The sequence below is a fragment of the Xenopus laevis genome, chromosome 2L (assembly GCF_017654675.1).
Source record: "Xenopus laevis strain J_2021 chromosome 2L, Xenopus_laevis_v10.1, whole genome shotgun sequence".
Classification (NCBI taxonomy): domain Eukaryota; kingdom Metazoa; phylum Chordata; class Amphibia; order Anura; family Pipidae; genus Xenopus; species Xenopus laevis.
Genome location: NC_054373.1, coordinates 187,395,413 through 187,418,110, shown reverse-complemented (window position 1 = coordinate 187,418,110; position 22,698 = coordinate 187,395,413). Strand labels below are relative to the sequence as shown.

The 22,698-nt window shown below is 38.4% G+C and overlaps 1 protein-coding gene across 7 annotated transcripts in view; it reads right to left on the bottom strand.

The window, feature by feature from the left end:
* LOC108707614 (disks large homolog 2) overlaps positions 1–22,698 on the bottom strand; it is a 659,829-nt gene that overhangs the window by 313,156 nt on the left and 323,975 nt on the right. For all 7 annotated transcript variants that reach the window (XR_005965552.1, XM_041582854.1, XM_041582851.1 and 4 more), the window contains one exon: positions 4,556–4,639. Coding sequence is in view for 6 of the 7 variants with exons in the window: in XM_041582854.1 (XP_041438788.1) it covers positions 4,556–4,639 (84 nt within the window). In the remaining variant the exon portion in view is untranslated. The remainder of the gene's footprint in view (positions 1–4,555; positions 4,640–22,698) is intronic.

Genomic DNA, 22,698 nt, shown 5'->3' with positions numbered 1-22,698 from the left:
TTTCCCAATAATCGTAGGTTGCCCCATATCTATTCAATTTGTCCATACAAAGACTACATTGGATTCTAACATTAAACTGGTCTCAGTTTATTTGAGAGATACGTCCCATTTTCTAGGAAAAGTAAATATATACTGTATATCTGATTTATATCACAGCAGTTACTCTTAGTTTAACCAGGAGGTATAACTATAGGAGTGTAGACTCTTTAAAGGGGCAGATTCACTAAAGGGTGAAGTAGCCGTCGCTAGCGGAAATTCGCTAGAAGTCCAATCCGCAGGAACATTGCCAATTCACTAGGCGCAGACGATAATTTGCTAGCGAAAGGGACCCCCGCTAGCGTTCATTCGCACTCAATCTGCAGGCGACTTTTCGCTCAGCCGAATGGTCGTTGATCCGCAAATTCAGTAAAGTGCGGATTTTACTGAACGTTTTTTTGCCAGAGTTGACTTCACCACCTCAGACCAGGCTAACTGCTAAAATGAAGCTAGATCTTCCAAAATCTTATGTCAGTTACATCATATCTTGTCTGCCGAAAATGCAATAAAGTTTGAAAACAAAAAAAAAATCTTTTTTTTAAGCGGAATTGCCTTCAAAGTCTTAACTTTACTTTTTTTGGCTTAACATTTTTCCCCAGACTTTTGAGAACATATGGAACCTTCATTTTACGTGTGTAGGGCATTATATTAACTTTTTTGTCTTTGAGGTTCCTTAGACATTTGTAATAAAAAGTGGTAACTTCAAGCATTTGCACCAACATCTCTAATAAAGACGTCCATACAACTTTAATGTACCTGCCCTATTCAAATTGACCTTTATGAAGCGCATCAAATGTTATTTGATTTGCGTCATTTTTTTGACGCGCAAAGCCATACAAGGCTATGGGCGTCATTTCAGCGGCGAAACAAGGCGAAAAAATTCACCCATCCCTACAAACGAACGCTAGCGCATCTGCGCTATGAAATGCTCGCACTGCTGAAGTAATGCTAGTGAAAAGTCACCAGCATTTGGCGCCCAGGAATCAACTTTACATATTGGCGAAGTAGCGTAGTGGTAGTGAATTTGCGCCTGGTGAAGTAGTGCAACGTGTGTGAATCAGTCGCTGGCGTCAATTCTCCCTTTACTGAAAGTACCCCTTTGGCACTGTTTTATAATAAAACCTTTATTTACATAGCAATTAAATTACTATGGAATATGACCACATTATAAAACTAGACCATATATGTAGAGGACACGACAACTCCTTAAGATTAGAAGAAACAAACGTTCATTTTAACGTAGGAAATGGATAGTGAACTGGGAGTAAAGTAGTTACCAAAGTAAACCTTGCCCTTGATCTTCCTCCACTGATTAATTTAAAAAATTTGGATTCCTAAAGACTATCCACCATGATATAACTGCTGGCAAAATAACAAATAGACAGTATGATGGGATCTTAGCCTTTGAGAGTGAATTGGAAGAAGTACAGTCTTTTTTGGGAAGGCTGCAAATATGTTGGAAGTATGGATTTTACAAACTAGGTCACTATATCTATAAATACCTCAACCTTCATGTTCACAAACATTAGAAAGGGAACCTCTGCTCTATCAGTACTGAAGGTTCATGGAACGCAATTTACTCTTTGAGTTTTTATATTTAAAATAATTTAGGCAATTTATTTAAGGATTTTTAACAGCTTTTCCCATTGCCCTAGCCAAAAAATTGTCTTACAGGAAGCCAATGGCTTCCAAGAGGTCCTACAGTATTTGGGATTTTTAAATCTCAGGTATGTGAACTGATTCTGAGACATTGTATCTCTGTCAGTGAAGAAATATTATTATATGTATTATATATAGAATATATTATTATATTATTATATTATTTTTGGATGACCCCAACTAGAGAGCAATCAACAGTTGAGATATAAAGTGAATATTAGAGCACCAGGCTAAAGGTAATCCTAGAAACCCGTAGAGTGAGAAAGAAATTATTGAGGGAAGAAATACAGATACACTAAGCACAGTGCTACAATGCACCAGCCAAGAGTGAGACAGCGATGAGATAATTATAAAATCCCTAGGATACAAAATGAAGATGGTTACTGATAAAATGGGAGGCACAATAGATCTGAGTCACAAACACTGGGAAATTTCAATAGAGGTGCTTGAATGAAGACATCAAAAGCACCGGTCAAGGAGTATTATGCACAGCCTCTAATCAAAGGATGAGAAAACAAATACTGTATAACAGAAGCTTTATTCGCCAGGTGCTTGCAAATCAACCTCTTCTGTATATGTTCCCTTTGATTTCTTCATTTTGATCCCAGCATGGGGCACGTACTAGAAGTGTTGGGAATGAATGACCCCCTTATCTCCATCTGAATCTATAGCCAATCAAAAATGAAATAAACAAGCTCCACAGACAAAGAACTCATCACATTTGTTCCATGTTCAGATTTCTCGGCATTCAGCCATAAAAAGTTACCAATCACAAGCTATTTATTTCCTATCATTAGCTACAGGCTCAATTGTGAGAGCAAAACAAAGTATTAGAGCCAATCCATTAAGAGCTTGAGATGTATTATGGAAGATTAAGGGACACATGGAAATTCTATAATGATCTGTGAACTGATGCCTGAAGCTATAGAGTAAAAGACAGTTATTTTTTGCCTAAGAAAGAAACTAAAGAAAGAACTGGTAGGTGCTGCAACTTCCAATAAGGTAGGTCTTTTCAGTTTTAAGCTCATGGTCAAAAAAGTGATCCTCCAAATCATTTGATTATCCCACTCTGGTCAATGAGAACACATGTTTTCCCCATGTATATCATATTCTATCATGTTGTCCTACAATGAGGACAATCTCTTAGATATTAGACATGAACTAATATAAATTAGAACTTAAAAGGTCATCTGGGTCACGGTTCAATGCCCGATAATAGGTTTTTCTTTGTGAACATTCCTGGGTGCCTTAATTGATTCTAAGCTGCTTTCTGGACTTGACCCTGCCTGGATATTGATTCTGCTTCTTATCTACCTGCCTTTTGAACCTCTGCCTGGACTTGACTTTGCTATTGTTCCTGAACCCTTGTCTGTACCGTGAACCTGGACTTAACCAGTAAGCTCCTTGGTCCGGACTACTCCCACTGGGAGCCGTTAGGCCCCGTGACAGGTAACAACTTCATGTGACTGACACTGAGAGACTGTAGCCTACTAGGGATTGTTGGGGGTGACCACAAAGATTGAGTAGTCAATAAACATCAGATTGTTTGAAGCAAGCATTGGAGGTCAAGAAAGATGCTGTGTAAGCCTAGAATAAAGAAGAAGAAGACAAAGGGCTACAATGTCCCAATTGTAATTGGAGATCCATTGCTTGAAATTGCTTGAGGAAGATTCTGATATTGTCCTACTAAACCCAGCTAGATAAATGTTGGATTTTAGTTGGGTATGGATGTACAGTATGAAGGAATTGAAGTGGACAGTCATAGGCATAGTTTGTCCAGTAACCCATAGCAATAATCATTTACTTTTATCTTCCCATTCACTTTATAATCCCATTGATTTTTGTAGAAGTTCACAAGGTATTAGCTCCCACATTTCTGTATTCACATTTTCAACAATTTCTTTCTAAATATCGAAAATGCCTAAATTCAAAAATACTTGAAAGCCTCATTTTTTTCTGTGTTTTTCTGGAATCATGGCAAAAACCTTGAATTTTAATTTTAGTAAATCAGATTGTTCATCTAGGTCTTTCAAAAAACTGTGCCGTATAGGAACCATTTTCTACATTGGGAAAAAGAGTGCGTAGTTAATCCTAAACAATGAACCAAAACAATATATATATATATATATATATATATATATATATATATATATATATATATATATATATGTATATATGTATGTATATATATATGTATATATATATGTATATATATATATGTATATATATATATGTATATATATGTATATGTATATATATATATGTATATATATGTATATGTATATATATATATGTATATATATGTATATGTATATATATATATGTATATATGTATATATATATATATATATATATATATATATATATATATATATATATATATATATATATATATATATATATATATATATATATATATATATATATATATATATATATATATATATATATATATATATATATATATATATATATATATATATATATATATATTAGGGATGCACCGAATACACTATTTTGGAATCGGCCAAACCACCAATCCTTCATGAAAGATTCACCGAATACTGAACCACATCCTAATTTGCATATGCAAATTAAGGGTGGGGAAATCATTTTTTTACTTCCTTGTTTTGTGTCAAAAATCACGCGATTTCCCCCGCCCTTATTTTGAATATGCAAATTCGGATTATCTTCGACTAAATCCGAATCCTGAAAAAAGGCTGAATCCTTGCTGAATCACGAAACTAATTATGGATTTGGTGCATCCCTAATATACATATATGTATATTTATATATATATTTAGATGAGTGATCTGTGTAGACTTGAAAATTAAAATTTCCAAAAAGTATTGATACTTACCGCATTTTCATGAAACGGTGTGTAGCTGACATAGGGTATTGTATCCAAAGTGTCCGTGTTTACAATGATGGGTGCAGGACTGGCCTGGAAAACAGAAACCAATAGATACATTTAACCACCCACAGTAGACAATAAATGCAAAAGTCTGATTGGTTGACATGGGTAACTTGAGTGGCGCAACATCTTTGTTATTATTTGTTATTATTATCTTTGAAAACTAGATTTACTAGTACTAGCTACCCCTTCCTAGAACATAAAAACAGGTCCAGATAAAAATGGAAGAAGGGGATATGCACAGAAATCAAGGAAGGAGCAAGGAAAGGGTTTGGATGTCAGTAAGGAGAAATTGGAGGCTGAGGTGGGAACATACATTGGTGAAGGAGTAGGTAATGTAGATTGGTGAGGAAGGGGGTAGCAAGAGGGAATCCAAAGAGATCAGAAAGGTTCAAGGTGAGGGAATGTGCAGAGACCCCAGAGCCAAGATCATGATGCTGGGGAGCATACGTAAGCATAAAGAAATAGGGGAAAAAGAAGGTCTATGGCACAGAGATTAGTAGGGAAGGGAGTAAAGTCTAATCACTGGAAAACATTGAAAGTCCTCAGATCGTGTCATATCCAAATTTATATTTAAATATTCAGACCTCGACATTTCCCCAATAAAAGCACTTTGCAGTCGAAGTTTACTACTTTGGATGGGTCCTGCATTCTACTATAACTCTATGGAAGATTTGCTTCCCATAATTTGAAGCTTTCTGGATGTCAGGTTCCCAAATAAAGGATGCTATATCTGTACACAACTTTATATTCTATTATTAATTCTAATGCACAAGGACAACATTTTCTGCCATTTTCTGTCTCTATAAAAGTGAGGGGGAGACAAATGAAGAGCGAAGAGCAGAAAATGAACTCACTAAAGATTACAGAAGGTCGGCGAAGCATTGAAAATCAATGGCATAAAGTAAATCTACAAATGGAAACAAATTGTGTGTGTGCGTTAAACATCCAGTAACATTGAATCATCTCTGATGCTGCCAAATTGGTCCAAACAAAAGCATTGAGGCAAAAGGAACAAAACAAAGAACATTCACCCCCGATAAATGCATTTTTGTGATAGAAAGATATTGTACCATCAGTGAGAAATTGCTAATTATATGGAATCATTTCTTTCATCGCTGCGGCTGTCGGTGTTTGAGTTGCTGTAAATGGCGACTTTTTTTCCCCCAATATGAAGATTATTAAAAAAAAAATCAGAGAAACGTTTTCCTTTCTGGGGGCTCAGTCTGTGTATGTGACTGGAGAGAAGGGGAGCTGGAGACGGCTTTTTTTGGAAAATGAGGCAAAAAACACCAGAGCCTCTTACCAGGTTTACTTCTAGGGGTTATTTACTAAACTCCAAATGCAAAAATGCCCAAAAAAATTGTGATTTTTTTTTTTTTTTTTTTTTACAAAATCGGACGTTTAAACAAATCACACATTTTTTGGAATTTATTAAACTCCTAGGATGGAAAAGTCAGAATGTGAAAAACCGACATTTCCGACCTATCGAGGTTGCATATAAGTCAATGGGAGAAGGCCCAATGATTTTTTGATGTACGGTTGGTTTTGTGCAATACCATTTATATGGTCACAGAACAACTTCTAATATCCTTATCATTTACAGTAGGGGGTACATTATCCCTTATAATACATGAGTGATACTCAGAGTTCCCTGTATAACTCAGCCTTGTGCCTTTATATGGTCACAGAACAACCCCTCAGTGACTTCTAATATCCTTATCATTTACAGTAGGGGGTACATTATCCCTTATAATACATGAGTGATACTCAGAGTTCCCTGTATAACTCAGCCTGCAGCCTTGTGCCTTTATATGGTCACAGAACAACCCCTCAGTGACTTCTAATATCCTTATCATTTACAGTAGGGGGTACATTATCCCTTATAATACACGAGTGATACTCAGAGTTCCCTGTATAACTCAGCCTGCAGCCTTGTGCCTTTATATGGTCACAGAACAACCCCTCAGTGACTTCTAATATCCTTATCATTTACAGTAGGGGGTACATTATCCCTTATAATACATGAGTGATACTCAGAGTTCCCTGTATAACTCAGCCTGCAGCCTTGTGCCTTTATATGGTCACAGAACAACCCCTCAGTGACTTCTAATATCCTTATCATTTACAGTAGGGGGTACATTATCCTTATAATATACGTGTGATGAACAGAAATCTCTGACCTGTAGAAGTCAATCAGCTAATGTAGGCAATACAAACATGAATTGTTTTGTTCTACTTTGCAGATATAACTATACAAATCTGCTGTGAGTCTGTTGAGAGTAATTAAATTCTGTAAGATTAGAATCACAGCCGCAGTCATTATCTGAGGAAACCCATTATCCTTCTGGATTAGCTGCACATTGTTTTCTGGAGTTATAAGAGCTGTAATACCATTGAATCATATTAGAATGTATGTAAGCAAGAGTATTTGATCTTGTCAGCACCTGTTCTCAAGGAATTACACACATTGCCTTATGCCTGCTCATATTTCTGTGCTTTAATGTTCTTTATTCATTACATTGCTACTTTTATTTTGCCCATTTAATAATCAACAATAGTAAAGCTGTCAAGCCCATAGTTCCCAGGGAGAGGCAGATTAAAACATAATTATTACAACGGCAGAAGAAAAACTCCCAGCATTCCTTGGCAGTCAATGAATGGGTAAAATTAAGATACTGGAAGGGAGTACGTTTTTGGTTACGGAGAGAACCTCCTTATGTGGAACACAAATCAGATAAGGAAGCCTAGGATTTCATCTAATGGAACACCCTGAAACAGGGGTCCCCAATCTTTTTTTTACCCGTGAGTCAAATGTAAAAAGAGCTGGGGAGCCACAAAAGCATGAGAAATGTTCCATGGGGGGGGATAAGGGCTGTGATTGGCTATTGGTAGCCCCTATGTGGACTGGTAGCCTACTGGAGACTCTATTTGGCAGTACAGCTGGTTTTTATACAACCAAAACTTGCCTCCAGGTCAGGAATGCAAAAATAAGCCCCTGCTTTGAGGCCACTGGGAGCAACATCCAATGGGTTGGGGGAACATTGTGTTGCTCATGAGCTACTGGTTGGGGATCACTGCCCTGGAGGCTGAAAGTCACCCATTGAGTTTTAAAGCACAGCCAGGCAGTATTCTGGTCTGTATTTGGGAATTGAATTACCATGCTCATTTGGCTGTGTTTAAAAACCCACTGGACGAACTTCAGCCTCTACTGTGTTCCAATACAGCAACTTCCAGATTGTATCCCATAAAACGTGTTATTTATTGAAAAACATTAAAAAGTACAGACAAGAGCAGCATCTACTACTGTCTGGCACATTTCAGCCATTCCCTTAATCACAGACGGTTTTTTTTTCAACACTTTTTATGGCATCCAAAATTGCTTCATTTTTTCAACTTTGACACCTAAAGCAACTTGGGGCAAATTTACTAAAGAACAAAGTGTTTTTTTTAACTGAGAATTTGACAAAACGACAATTGGCAGGGACATTGCCAAAAGGGGAATAACACAATTCGCTAGCAATAAAGCTCAGCGCCTGGAGAATTTTCGGCCAGGTGAACGATTGTTAATCTGTAAATGAATCAAAGTGTTAGGGGCCGATTCATCAAGGGTCAAATATCGAGGGTTAATTAACCCTCGATATTCGACTAGGAACTAAAATCCTTCCACTTCGAATATCGAAGTCGAAGGATTTAGTGCAAATGCTACGATCTAAGGATTATTCCTTCGATCGAACGATTAAATCCTTCGAATCGAACGATTCGAAGGATTTAAATCCAATGATCGAAGGAATATCCTTCGATCAAAAAAACTTAGGCAAGCCTATGGGGACCTTCCCCATAGGCTAACATTGACTTCGGTAGCTTTTAGCTGCCGAAGTAGGGGGTCGAAGTTTTTTTTAAAGAGGCAGTACTTCGACTATCGAATGGTCGAATAGTCGAACGATTTTTAGTTCGAATCCTTCGATTCGAAGTCGTAGTCGTAGTCGAAGGTCGAAGTAGCCCATTCGATGGTCGAAGTAGCCCAAAAAACACTTCAAAATTCGAAGTTTTTTTACTTCGAATGCCTTCACTCGAGCTTGATGAATCGGCCCCTTAAAGTCTTTTTTCCAAATGAAAATTTTCCACATACAGTAAATATTCCCTTTTGTTGGCTTGCGCCTGGAGGAGATCCAACCTCAGCAGTGGGACTTGTTTGAGAAGCACATTCTAATTCAGTGGTCCCCAACCAGTGGCTCAGGAACAACATGCTGCTCACCAACTCTTGGATGTTGCTCACAATGGCCTCAAAACAGGCGATTATTTTTGAATTCCAGGCTTGGAGTCAAATTTTGGTTGTATAAAACCAGATGTACTGCCAAACAGAACCTCCTGTAGGCTGGTTATCCACATAGGGGCTGCCAAATAGCCCAATCACAGCCCTTATTTTTTGGCACCACCCAGAGAACTTTTTTCAACATTTGATATTTGATTGCCGTGGCTCTTCTAGTTAAATTCATGATTCCTCAACGAAGGGCTGAATACCAGTTAAAGTAAACAAGCAAGTATGGAACAAACAAAGCTATTTAATTTAGAAATGTCTATAAAAAGCAAACCAAGAAAAAACACTTTATCAAATACAAGTATGTACGTTAAAATTAATTTAAAGCTTTAATATAGTTATACTGGTTTTATAGGTTCTTCCCCTCTTATACTACATCCTAATTTAAACAACAAAAAGCAATTGATTAGGAAAGCTAAATGCTTCTAAGAGGGTCTCACCTGGAAAGGGTTGATCCAGTCCTGGGAGATGGTGCGTCGTGAACACCAGTCCCTTGAAGACCCTCCTAGTTCTTCCACTACTTTCTTGAGATTTAGCTGAAAACTCACCCCAGGAGGCATGATCATGTTCCTATTGCATCTCATAAAACCTGGATTTGCTGGATTTAGATCATTGTAGTAAAGTTCTGCAGGCGGCTTCTGCCAACCACATGCACAATGGGAATCAGACATCATTGTGTAGGAGCTTTAGCAGAGATCACTATTGGATGCCTTCCTAGAGCCATTGAGCTGTTTATCAAGGTATGAATTTCAGCTCTGAGAAGTGTTCAACGGGCTGTAATGAGTAGTTCTCCCTCTGAGATTTCTGAGACAAGTATACCACCTTCGATGGTAGAGGAAACCTTTACAGCTGTTAGTTTTTTGGGGAGAGGGAGATCAGAGCAGCACAGCAGTGTCCATTGCCTGGTTGCTCTGTCAATAGACGAGTCGGCTCTGAGAACAACATGACACATTAAAGCCCTAGGCAGAAACAATCAATGTTTCACGCAGCTGGGATGCCAGACTATGTTGTGTTTGCAAACCCTTCCTGCCAAAATGATGTTGCTTGGCATATGGGAAGCTTATTCTGTAACCTTTATATCGTTTGGAATCACATACGCTTAGTCAGGAGAACATGTCAAAATCTATCCTTCTCCAGGAGAAAGAGATGAACTTAGGCAAAAAAACAATAAACATTTTGGAGCACTATTTATACTAGAAAGGCCAAGTTGTTTACCTGGGAGGTCTGTTTTTTAGGCTGAGCAGACAGTTTATGGATAGAAGACAAAGGTTGTGTGACCTTTAGGTTCATTCCTAGTGGGTAACAACCTCTTGACTTTTATTAGACAAATTAGAACCATTAATAAAAAAATTAGAACCATTTATAAAATCTGACTTTTAAAAAAATCAAATTTTTTTGGAATTTATTAAACCCTGAGGATGGAAAAGTCAGAATCTGAAAATCCGGCATCTCAGACCTGTCGAGGTTACATATAAGTTAGATTTCTCAGTCAGCACCTATGCTTCCCAATTCTTAAGCCCTGATGCACGTCCAACGGTTTCCACCATGCGTCCGTTTATTCACAATTTACAGATGTCAACAGCACCAGCCATAGATTATGCTGTTTTAAAATGCCTTTATTGAGACATGGGTTTCTTGCCCCAATACACTTGGCCAAGTGTATTGGGGCCAGAAACCCATGTCTCAATAAAGGCATTTTAAAACAGCATAATCTATGGCTGGTGCTGTCGACATCTGTAAATTGAGGTTACATATACTGTAAGTCAATGGGAGAAGTCCCAAGGATTTTTTGATGTGCGCTGGGTTTCGTGCAATACCCCCAAAGTTTTCTGAGTTTTTGGGTGAAAATTCCAAAAAAATCATGAAAATCGTATATGAAAATTCCAAAAAACGCAAAAATCTAATTTTTCCCTGCAAAGCAAATTTTCGGGAAAATTTTATAACAAATAAGCATAAAACCCAAGTGGATTTGATAGAAGTTTGTATATATTGAGATAAATTCTGACTTTGATAAATGATCGCCTTAGGGTCAAAACTGAACAGTGGGTCCCAAAAAGGAACAAAAAATGTACAAGAGATGATGATTGCAAAGGTCCAATCCGGCAATTTTAGAGTAAAAAGCCTCATATAGATGAAGAAGGTGAGGTCTGAGGAGGTAGCTGGAAGGGGCTGAAGTGGTCTGGAGATGGACAAAGACTGGAACAACTGAATGTTCCAGGAACTCGGGCAAAAAGGAACAAAGAACCCTTAGACAAGACATGATGAAAAAAACAGAACTGCAGGAAAGGATAGAAGAGTCCACATACAAGAACACACTTAGTGGCTGGAACAAAGCATGATACCTCAACGCCCAGACATCAGAGTGGGGAAGGGAAAGTGTTGAACAAACAAAAAGTTGAGCCTATGCATGGAATTATGCATCAAAGATTAATAAGGCTCTGCTTAGATGGCCGATACAACACTTGAATGAGGATGTCTTCTCAGTCCAGTGGTTGAGGAAAGACAATTTAAACATGAAAGGTCCTGGTTCAACCTTACATCAACCAATAGTATCAATAAATTGATGGCTCTAGTCTTCATGAAAAAACATTCTGTACTTTCTGCAAAGTCATTGTTATTTTTTTACAGAGCTGGTGTCTGTAGTGTAACGATGTTTGTAACCAATGACTTCTTTGCTGAGAAGGAGAACGTTAGGCCCCATTACACACTAATACATCCCCCACCTTCCTCCTACATAGGGAATGGATAGGTTGAGTAAATATTTGAGAAAAGTACATTGTAGGTATGAAACTCTATGAGTGACTAAATCAAGTACAGGTATGGGATCTGTTATCTAGAAACCTGTTATCCAGAAAGGCCATCTCTCATATATTCAGTTTTATACAAATAATACAAATTTCTAAACACTATTCCCTTTATCTCTGTAATAATAAAACAGTAGCTTGTACTTGATCCCAACTAAGATATTGGAAGCAAAACCAGCCTATTGGCTTTATTTAGGAGCCGATTCACTAACTTCGAGTGAAGAATTCGAAGTAAAAAAACTTCGAATTTCGAAGTTTTTTTTGGGCTACTTCGACCATCGAATGGGCTACTTCGACCTTCGACTACGACTTCGAATCGAAGGATTCGTAGTAAAAATCGTAGACTATTCGACCATTCGATAGTCGAAGTACTGTCTCTTTAAAAAAAACTTCGACCCCCTAGTTCGCCATCTAAAAGCTACCGAAGTCAATGTTACCCTATGGGGAAGGTCCCCATAGGCTTGCCTAACTTTTTTTGATCGAAGGATATTCCTTCGATTGTTGGATTAAAATCCTTTGAATCGTTCGATTCGAAGGATTTTATCGTTCGATTCGAAGGATTTTATCGTTCGATTCGAAGGATTTTATCGTTCGATTCGAAGGATTTTATCGTTCGATTCGAAGGATTTTATCGTTCGATCGAAGGAATTATCTTTCGATCGTTCGATCGAACTATCTGCGCTAAATCCTTCGAATTCGATATTCGAAGGATTTTAATTCCTAGTCGAATATTGAGGGTTAATTAACCCTCGATATTCGACCCTTAGTGAATCAGCCCCTTAATGTTTACATGATTTTTAAATAGACTTAAGCTATGAAGATCCAAATTACGGAAAGATCTGCTATTCAGAAAACCCCAAGTCCCGAGCAGTCTGGATAACCGGTCCCATTCTAATATAAAAATGAACCACACTAAAGCCCACAGAGAACCTTATACAGATGGTTCCCTTGTAGGAAATAAACTTAGGAACCTTATGCTGGAATGTAACAATTCCAACCACCACCAAAATGAGGGAAAAGGCAAAGAATTTTGGGGGAGAGCGACAGAGAGGAAGTCTTTCCGCCTTTCTTTTACAGAGAACGTGACATTTATTTCTGTGCTCTTCCATGAGTCACATCAATTGAAATTGGTTCTAGGCAAACTGAATTAAAGGCTAACGCAACCCGGTATTTAACCAAGAAAAATATAATATTGGGCACGCACGAGGCAGAGAGCACAGCAATGACTATTAAATAGAATAACAGATCTACAAGAGCGCCAGCCATCTGTCTGAAAAATAACAATACATACAGACAGCTGGGGCCTGATCTAGGAAATCATATCACTCCGTTTATCTGGTTTTATATTTGCTTTGCTGGAGAAACGAGAGAAAATCGTGATCTGTACGATAAGATTCCTAGCAGAACTCCCCAATGGCACCCACTCCTCGTTGTCATAACCCAATGGAGCACACTGAATATCCAGCAGATGTCTGTGCTCTCAAAAAACTTATTTGATGGGTTATTTATGCTCGATACAGGGGAAAACACTGAGAAATTCATTCTTTGGACTGGACAGATAATGAAGGAAATTATTGCTGTTTCTGAAATTTCTTTAGAAACTTTCATAGTTACTGTGAATACTGTAACAGATGGAGATGTAAACCCTTAATCCAGTGGCAAACTGTCCAGAGCTCTTCTCCAAGCACTTTTGCAATTCATATGAATATTTTTTTCTCGTTTTCAAGATAGTAGCATTTTTTTAACCTGAATTAGTAAGAACAGCGCCACCTCCTGTTCATTTTGAGAGTTAGACATATTTCTAAGGACGTTTCCACTTTATTTTGGACAGCTAAAACGGACATTTGATTCACCTTTGGCAACTATTTCCCTTTCCTGGGATTACTTTTATCTAGTAGGAATGCATAGTAGGCGGCAGGGAGGTGGGTACAGGATTGGGTCTGAGCTGGTGTCAGACTCAGTTGGGGACAGTTTAGTTAGTGGTAGTAGTTTTTGTTACAGTCGTTCTAGGAGAGAGTCAGTGACAGTTTATCTAGTGAGCAGCTATTTATTCCAACAAGGAGATTAGTTGGGGTTAAAGGAGAAGGAAAGCTACTGAAGCAGTTTATTGCCAATAGATTAGCCACAATAGTGCAAGCTATAACACTATATTTATTCTGCAGAATGCTTTACCATACCTGAGTAATCAGCTCTAAAAGCTCTCTGTTTGTTTAGGATAGCAGCTGCAATATTGGCTTGGTGTGACATCACTTCCTGCCTGAGTCTCTCCCTGCTCACTCATAGCTCTGGGCTCAGATTACAGCAGGAAGGAGAGGGAGAGAGGAGCAAACTGAGCATGCTCAAGCCCTAGCCCTGGAGGTTTAAGCTGAAAACAGTTAGTCTGATACAGAAGCCCATGAGTACACAATAGAAGGAAAGAAATGTGCTGTTTCTTTTGACAGAGGACTCAGAGCAACATTACTTTGAGGGTTTACTGGTGTATTTATATAGACCTTTCTGATAAAGCTTACTTAGTTTTAACCTTTCCTTCTCCTTTAATACCCTTGCGGTGATAAAGTTGACAGACAGGGACATCAGAAGGGAAAGTGCCAATGGGATCCCTAGTGTTGGTAAAGATTTATCCAAGACAAGTTGTACTATCCTCCAAGAAGGAGCTATCTGAATATCTCAAAGTGTGAAGGTTCTCCACTGATAGAATTGAAAGTGCTAAAAGATTCCATTTGTCTAAATGCTGAGATATGGATTTACTGCCTGTGTTTCAATAAATAAGTTTACTGTTTGAGGAAGCACCTGGATGGCAGTTTATTTCCAACTTGGTGGATCTGTGCTTAGAAAGCCCTCAAGAATCTGTTGGACTGAGAAGGTTGAAGGTAATATTGTACCTCACCAGGAGTTGCCTGTAATACAGAGGTGACTTGGTACACAGGTAGCAGGTCTCACACTATAAACACATTCTTCAGGTCCACCTACAGGTGAACTACAGCCACATCTCAACGCTTTCCGTTTCTCCGAAAATTAATTTTCAGCCAGCTGTAGCTGGTCGACTGAAATAAACAAAGAATAATGAATGCATAGAAGGGTGCTCTGAGCAATTTTACATTCATTTGAGGCTTTACTTTTCCTTTAAACCTTTTGACTAAGTAAATCCTTCCTTAATGATCCGGAAGAAGGCAAGACAATACCATATGAAGAAGTCTTCCATGAAAAATTCCTGTCTCCAAACCAGTTCCTAAATAAACTAGTAACCTTTAAAGGGGTGGTTCACCTTTAAGTTATTTTTAGGGGCAGATTTATTAAGGATCGAGTTGTGTTTTCTTGCAAAATAAAAACAATTTTTTTTTTTGATCAAAAATTTTTCAAAGCTTTTTTTTTTTTTAGATTTATTATACCCCAACCCTGAAAATAGCTTGAATCTGAAAATAACCTGTCTAGGTCATGCAGGAGTCAATGGCAGAGGTCCCTTGGACCATTTTAAGATGTTAATAGCCTTCATGAAGTTCAAGTTTTTTTCAGAGGGTTTTGCCCGAAAATTTTAATAATTTTAGTGATTCTAAATTTTTTCCAGCCGAAAATGAATTCAATTTTTCTGGTTTCGGGACTCAAACTCGCAGAATCTTGTTTTTTCCATTCTTGAATAACATACCATTCAAGTTGTGAGTTCATTGAAGTTATAAAAAACTCTAACACTGGACCTTTCATAAGTAACCCCCTTAATATGTTATGGAATGGTCAATTCTAAGCAACTTTTTAATTGGTCCTCGTTATTTATTTTGTATAATCTTTTAAATATTTGCCTTCTTCCGACTCTTTCCAGCTTTCAAATGGGGGTCACTGACCCCATCTAAAAACAAATACTCTGTAAGGCTACAAATGTATTGTTATTGCTACTTTTTATTACTCCTCTTTCTATTCAGGTCTCTCCTATTCATATTCCAGTCTCTTATTCAAATCAGTGCATGGTTGCTAGGGGAATTTGGACCCTAGCAACCAGATGGCTGAAACTGCAGACTGGAGAATAAAAAGCTAAATAAGTTAAAAACCACAAATAAAAAATGAAAACCAACTGCAAATTGTCTAAGAATATCATTCTTACATCATACTAGGGGGCAGATTTACTAAAGGGCGAAGTGGCCATCGCTGGCGAAAATTTGGCAAAAACCGCATTCACAGGGACATCGGCAATTCACTAACAGATGCAGGTGCCAATTTGCTAGCGAATGAGACTGTCGCTAGCGTTCGTTCGCACTGTATCGCCAGGCGACTTTTCGCTCTGGCAAAAGGTTGTTAATCAGCAAATCCGTTTAAGTGCGGATTTTACTGAACGTTACCTCTTTTGCCAAAAACGCTGGAGACTTTTCATTTTATATATATATATCTAGTCTTTATTAAGGTTCCCTGGACATTTGTAATTAGGGATGGGAGAATTTTTTTGCCTTGTTTTGCCACAGAAATGACGCCCATAGATTTGTACGGCGAAAAAAATTACGCTCGTCAAAAATAATTGGTGAAACAAAACGGGTCAAATTCACCCATCCCTATTTGTAATAAAAAGTGGTAACTTCAAGCATTTGCACCAACACGTTATCGCATCTTCGGTAAGAAACGCTTGCAATGCCAAAGTATCGCTAGTGAAAAGTCGCCAGTGTTCGGCGCACAGGACGAAACTCCTCCTATTAGTGAATTGACGTAGTCGTTGCGCCTGGTGAACTGGTGCGAGCTGTGCAAAGCTGACGCTGGCGAAAATTTGCCGTTAGTGAATCTACCCCTAAATGTTAATTCAAAGGTAAACAACCCCTTTACAGGGGAAGCATTCATGTTAAAGACTTCTGTAGGAATCCCTAAATATAATCATGGATACTCTGATCCGATGAGGTCCAGACCATTTACTTTACAACAAGACACACGTATACTGGAAATATACTTCTTTTTAGGGATTCTATCAGCGTGACTTAAATTGATGGGGGGCTGCTGTAGATATTGTAGTTTTAAAGGCACGGCACACTTAATGCACCATTTCTAGCCGTGTTCTGTATCAGGCTTTCATTAATGTCATTTAGACTTTAATTATTGAGGGATGCTGACTATTTTAGTTGAGTATCAATGAAAGGGAGGCATTATCCTTAAAGGGATCCTGTCATCGGAAAACATTCTTTTTAGTGCTACTCCAGCAGAATTCTGCACTGAAATCCATTTCTCAAAAGAGCAAACAGATTTTTTTATATTCAATTTTGAAATCTGACATGTGGCTAGACATTTTGTCAATTTCCCAGCTGCCCCCAGTCATATGACTTGTCCCTGCTTTCTGGCAGGCTGCTGTTTTTCCTTTTCAATGTAACTGAATGTGTCTCAGTGGGACCTGGATTTTACTATTGAGTGTTGTTCTTAGATCTACCAGGCAGTTGTTATCTTGTGTTAGGGAGCTGTTATCTGGTTACCTTCCCATTGTTCTTTTGTTTGGCTGCTGGGGGAGGGGGTGATATCACTCCAACTTGCAGTACAGCAGTAAAGAGTGACTGAAGTTTATCAGAGCACAAGTCACATGACTTGAGGCAGCTGGGAAATTGACAATATGTCTAGCCCCATGTCAGATTTCAGAATTGAATATAAAAAAAATCAGTTTGCTCTTTTGAGAAATGGATTTCAGTGCAGAATTCTGCTGGAGCAGCACTATTAACTGATTCATTTTGAAAAAAAATTTTTTTCCCATGACAGTATCCCTTTAAGGATCTATAGGCTCCCCATTCAGTAAAGAGAAAATCTTTGGGGCAAATTCACTAAGCGCCGAAGCGCCGAACGCTAGTGTGACTTCGCTAGCGTTTGTCATTTTCGTTACTGCGCAAATTCAGTAACGAACGCTGGCGTAGTTTCGCTAGTGTTAGTTCGCACCCTTACGCCTGGCGAAGTTTCGCTAGCGACGTAACTATGCAAATTCACTAACGCACGCATTGTACTGAACGCTGACTTTTACGCCAGACTTCCTTCGCTACCTCAGACCTGGCGAAGCGCAATAGAGTAGATAGGGATTGTTTCAAAAAAAGTCCAAATTTTTTCTAAGTCCCAAAAAACGCTGGCGTGTTTTCTACATTATGGGTGATAGGCTGAAAAAGATCGAAAATTTTTTGGGGCTCCCCTCCTTCCCCCCTACATTTCCTGACTCATGGCAACTTACCTAGACAGTGGGCACATGTGTAGGGCAAAATAACATTTTTATTTGCTGATTTGAAGGTTTTCTAGCCATTTGTAGTGCTGATACGTATTCCTCCATTGAAATTTGAATTTGGCGCCGTATGCAAATTAGCCTTCGCTAGCGTAACTTCACTTCACTTAGCGAATCAACGCTAGCGCAACTTCGCAATCTTATGCTACCCCTGTGCGCAACTTCGGATTTTAGTGAATTTGTGGAGCGCTGGCGAAACTACGCCTGGCGAAGTGCGGCGAAGAACGGCGAAGTTGCGCCTGGTGAAACTACGATTGTTAGTGAATTTGCCCCTTTATGTTCTTAAGATTTAGGCTGGAGAGGAAACAGAATGAAAAGTTTATTTACACATCTGCTTCGTTCCTTGGAGCCATAAATGCGATGGGTTTTTTTTCTTACAAAGAGCAGAGTCGGGTAATTTTCTCCCAGTATCTGGCTGCGCATATGTTTATCTCTTGTACTGCTTTAAATTAAGCACAAAGATAGAATCACAAACATGTTTCATTTAATTAGTGTCCTGATTATATCATCTGCGGGTAATATTATATCATCCGAGCTGCAAAACATCCTGAAATTAATTCTAGCTCATTTCAAGTCTAAATCAATCAGTACAGAAGGAGGAAAGGAGGAGGCAGAAAGAAAGGCAGAACACTGTCGTTATCTATCCGTTATCTGGAAACCCACTATCCAGAAGGCTCCGAATTACGGAAAGGCCGTCTCCCATAGACTCCATTTTTATCCAAATAAGCCACATTTTTAAAAATGATTAATAATAAAACAGTCGCTTGTCCTTGATCCCAACTAAGATATAATTAATCCTTAATGGAGGCAAAACCAGCGTATTGGGTTTATTTCGTGTTTATTTGATTTTTTTTTTAGTAGACTTAAGGCATGAAGATTAGTGATGGGCAAATTTCTCCCGTTTTTTGCGGGAAAATCGTGAAATCTGAAAGTTTCACGAAAAAAAAGTGAATTTTGGACATTTTCACAAAAAAATCGTGAAATTCGGGCATTTTCAAGAAAAATCGGAAATTGAGGCCCACGTCCAAGTCAATGGGCATCCGAATAGTGTTGACGTGCGCCGATTTTGATGCAAGCGACTTTTCAAACAAAAAATTGGACGCAGCCGAAATTATTCGCCGGCCGTGAAACGTGGAAATTTGCTGCAAATTCGTGCCAGGCAAATTAATTTGCCCATCTCTAATCAAGATCCAAATGACAGAAAGATCTGCTACCCAGAAATCCCCAGGTCCTAAATATTCGTTATAACAAGTCCCATACCAGTAATAGCCAACATTATAGAAATAGATACTGTAAATGTTTGTGATTATCAATTCCAAATCCCCTATATGGTAAAACTATGGTTGCCCCCTTTTCACAAAGTTTTTACAGGTCGTTGGGGGTGGGTACAAAAGGGGTTTTCTGTGATGCAAAAGGGCGGAGCCACACACAGTGACGCAGAAAGGGGCGGAGCCACGTCACACAATGGGTAGAAGGTCGGAAAAAAAGGTAAGTTCTAAGCGAATTGGGGACGGGCCAAGGGCTTTTTTAAGGCTATTGTAAATTTACCGGCAACTACATTGGTGGTAAATTTGTAATACCGGCCCCAGACTTGGCAAGTGTTTTACCTGGAAACCCTGGGTAAAACGTATCTGGTTTAGGTCAAAAACTTTCAGACAGATCATCTAAAATCCTAGAAAATGTGGGGGGTTTACAGATAACCAGATGCACACAAACCCAACATCACCAAATGAAGTTAGTGAGCAGAGAAGAGTCATCAGAGACTTCTCTGGTCAGTTCTATGCAACATCACAAGACTTCCCTTTTGTCGCAAACTTCGTTTTCGGCCGACTATTGTCATTTAGCCACAATGAACAGCATGGGGCAGTGTAGTTTCAAATTCACCATATCAGAAGTCTAAAAAAAAACTTGATGTAAATTGCAAAATGGCTCAAAAAAGTGGTTTGGACAATTTTATATCCATTTTGAGGGTATACAGGTCCTTTTAATAAATCTTACTTATAAATACTTTTTCCTTATTGTTTTGGGATACTAAATAGGTTAGTAGTGTATTACTCAACAGGTATGGGATCTGTTATCTGGAAACCCATTACTGAATTATGGAAAGGCCGTCTCCCATAGACTCCATTTGATCCAAATTATCTAAAATCATTTCCTTTTTCTGTGTAATAATAAAACAGTAGTTGTACTTGATCCCAACTAAGATATAATGAATCCTTATTGGAAGCAAAACCAGCCTAGTGGGTTTATTTATGAGGTCATTTACTAAACTCCGAATTTATCTGATCACACTTTTTTGGGCAAAACTTGAATATTTCTGTTTTTTTAAAAAAAAACAAAAAAAAAACTCAAATTTAAATTTGCCATCTTAGACCTGCCAAGGTTGTGTTTAAGTCAATGGAGGACCATGTGGCCTGCTCTGGGTTTAGCCTGAAAATGTGATAATTTCGGGCAAAAAACTAAAAAAAATCATATGATCCAGGAAAAAAGCCCAAAAACAAGTTATACAATGTGATTTTTCATTAGTTTTTTTTAGTTTTTTTCCCCAAACTGATTAATTCAAGTTTTTTAAATAATAAATTAGAACAAATCACTGTCATGGGAAAAAAAAATTTTTTTTCAAAATGAATCCATTAAAAGTGCTGCTCCAGCAGAATTATGCACTGAAATCCATTTCTCAAAAGAGCAAACAGATTTTTTTATATTCAATTTTGAAATCTGACATGGGGCTAGACATATTGTCAATTTCCCAGCTGCCCCAAGTCATGTGACTTGTGCTCTGATAAACTTCAGTCACTCTTTACTGCTGTACTGCAAGTTGGAGTGATATCATTCCCCTCCCTCCCCCCCAGCAGCCAAACAAAAGAACAATGGGAAGGTAACCAGATAACAGCTCCCTAACACAAGATAACAGCTGCCTGGTAGATCTTAGAACAGCACTCAATAGTAAAATCCAGGTCGCACTGAGACACATTCAGTTACATTGTGAAGGAAAAACAACAGCCTGCCAGAAAGCATTTCTCTCCTAAAGTGCAGGCACAAGTCACATGAACAGGGGCAGCTGGGAAATTGACAAAATGTCTAGCCCCAAAAAATTTTTTTCCCCATGACAGTATCCCTTTAAGGTATGGAAATCCAAATTATGGAAATATCTGTTATCCAGAAAACCCCAGGTCCAAAGCATTCTGGATAACAGGTCCCGTACCAGTAATAATTTTGCCTACTGAAAACAACTCCATTCTTTTTAGAAATAGGGCATTTGAAACCCTTATTACTAAGAAATTCAACCTTCCACATTACAGTTTCCTCTAATATAAGCGACTGTTCCTACATCCAATAGTCCAGTACTAGCGACTAGTTTACAGGACAGGTTCATAATGATTAGTATCCATTGAAATGAATAGAAAGACAAGAGCTTTTCTCCCTAGATTGATCATTTATAAAGCAGCCAATTGTTAGGGGAGATTAAATCAGCGTATAAACATGACTTATTGTGAAATGTGGATGAAAGAAGGCAAATTGTGGATTTTATCGCTTTCAGAGCACAACTTGTATTGGAGCCGTTGAAGTCAAGTTTTATGAGCTCTCTAAATTGGCAGCGCCGGACTAGAAGGTCTACATTGTATTTCAGGAAGGCAAAGCAAACATTTCCCATTTCGGAAAACAGTTTTGGGACTCAAGATTGATATCATCTCCAAACTCTCTGACTGGAACTATCTTTCATACCCCAGCTGTTATCCCTCTCCGTTTCAGGCAGCTGGTGATGGTTGAATTAAAGAATTTCATAATTCAGCTCAAGTATGTGAAGGACTGCAAACCAATAAAAGATACAGGTGGCAGTTTTACGTCAAACTGTCAGGACCTCATACAGCAAGAGACTCCAAAAGAGAACTTTAATGATATTTTATAGTGAGAGTTGTGCCAATCTAATCCATTTCTCAAAAGAGCAAACAGATTTTTTTTATATTCAATTTTGAAATCTGACATGGGGCTAGACATTTTGTCAATTTCCCAGCTGCCCCTGGTCATGTGACTTGTGCCTGCACTTTAGGAGAGAAATGCTTTCTGGCAGGCTATTGTTTTTCCTTCTCAATGTAACTGAATGTGTCTCAGTGGGACCTGGAATTTACTATTGAGTGTTGTTCTTAGATCTACCAGGCAGCTGTTATCTTGTGTTAGGGGGCTGCTATCTGGTTACCTTCCCATTGTTCTGTTGTTTGGCTGCTGGGGGGGGAAGGGAGGGGGTGATATCACTCCAACTTGCAGTACAGCAGTAAAGAGTGATTGAAGTTTATCAGAGCACAAGTCACATGACTTGGGGCAGCTGGGAAATTGACAATATGTCTAGCCGCATGTCAGATTTCAAAATTGAATATAAAAAAATCTGTTTGCCCTTTTGAGAAATGGATTTCAGTGCAGAATTCTGCTGGAGCAGCACTATTAACTGATTCATTTTGAAAAAAAATGTTTTTTCCCATGACAGTATGCCTTTAAGGAGACCAATAGTTGGGTAAAGATCGAAGCACGGAAGTCTCACCGACAGTAGACTAGAAAGATAGAGTTAAAGCCAGGCTAGACCAATGGCAGGACTTTAACACTTTGATGGTAGTTTACATGGGAGCAGGGTATGGAGTCTGTAACTCAAGCAGTCAATATAATGCCAGTTTGCAGTGGGAAGAGCAGGGAATCTTTATGTCAAGCTAGATTCCTTCATTGGGTCAGGTACCTGCAGAATACATGTATGAAA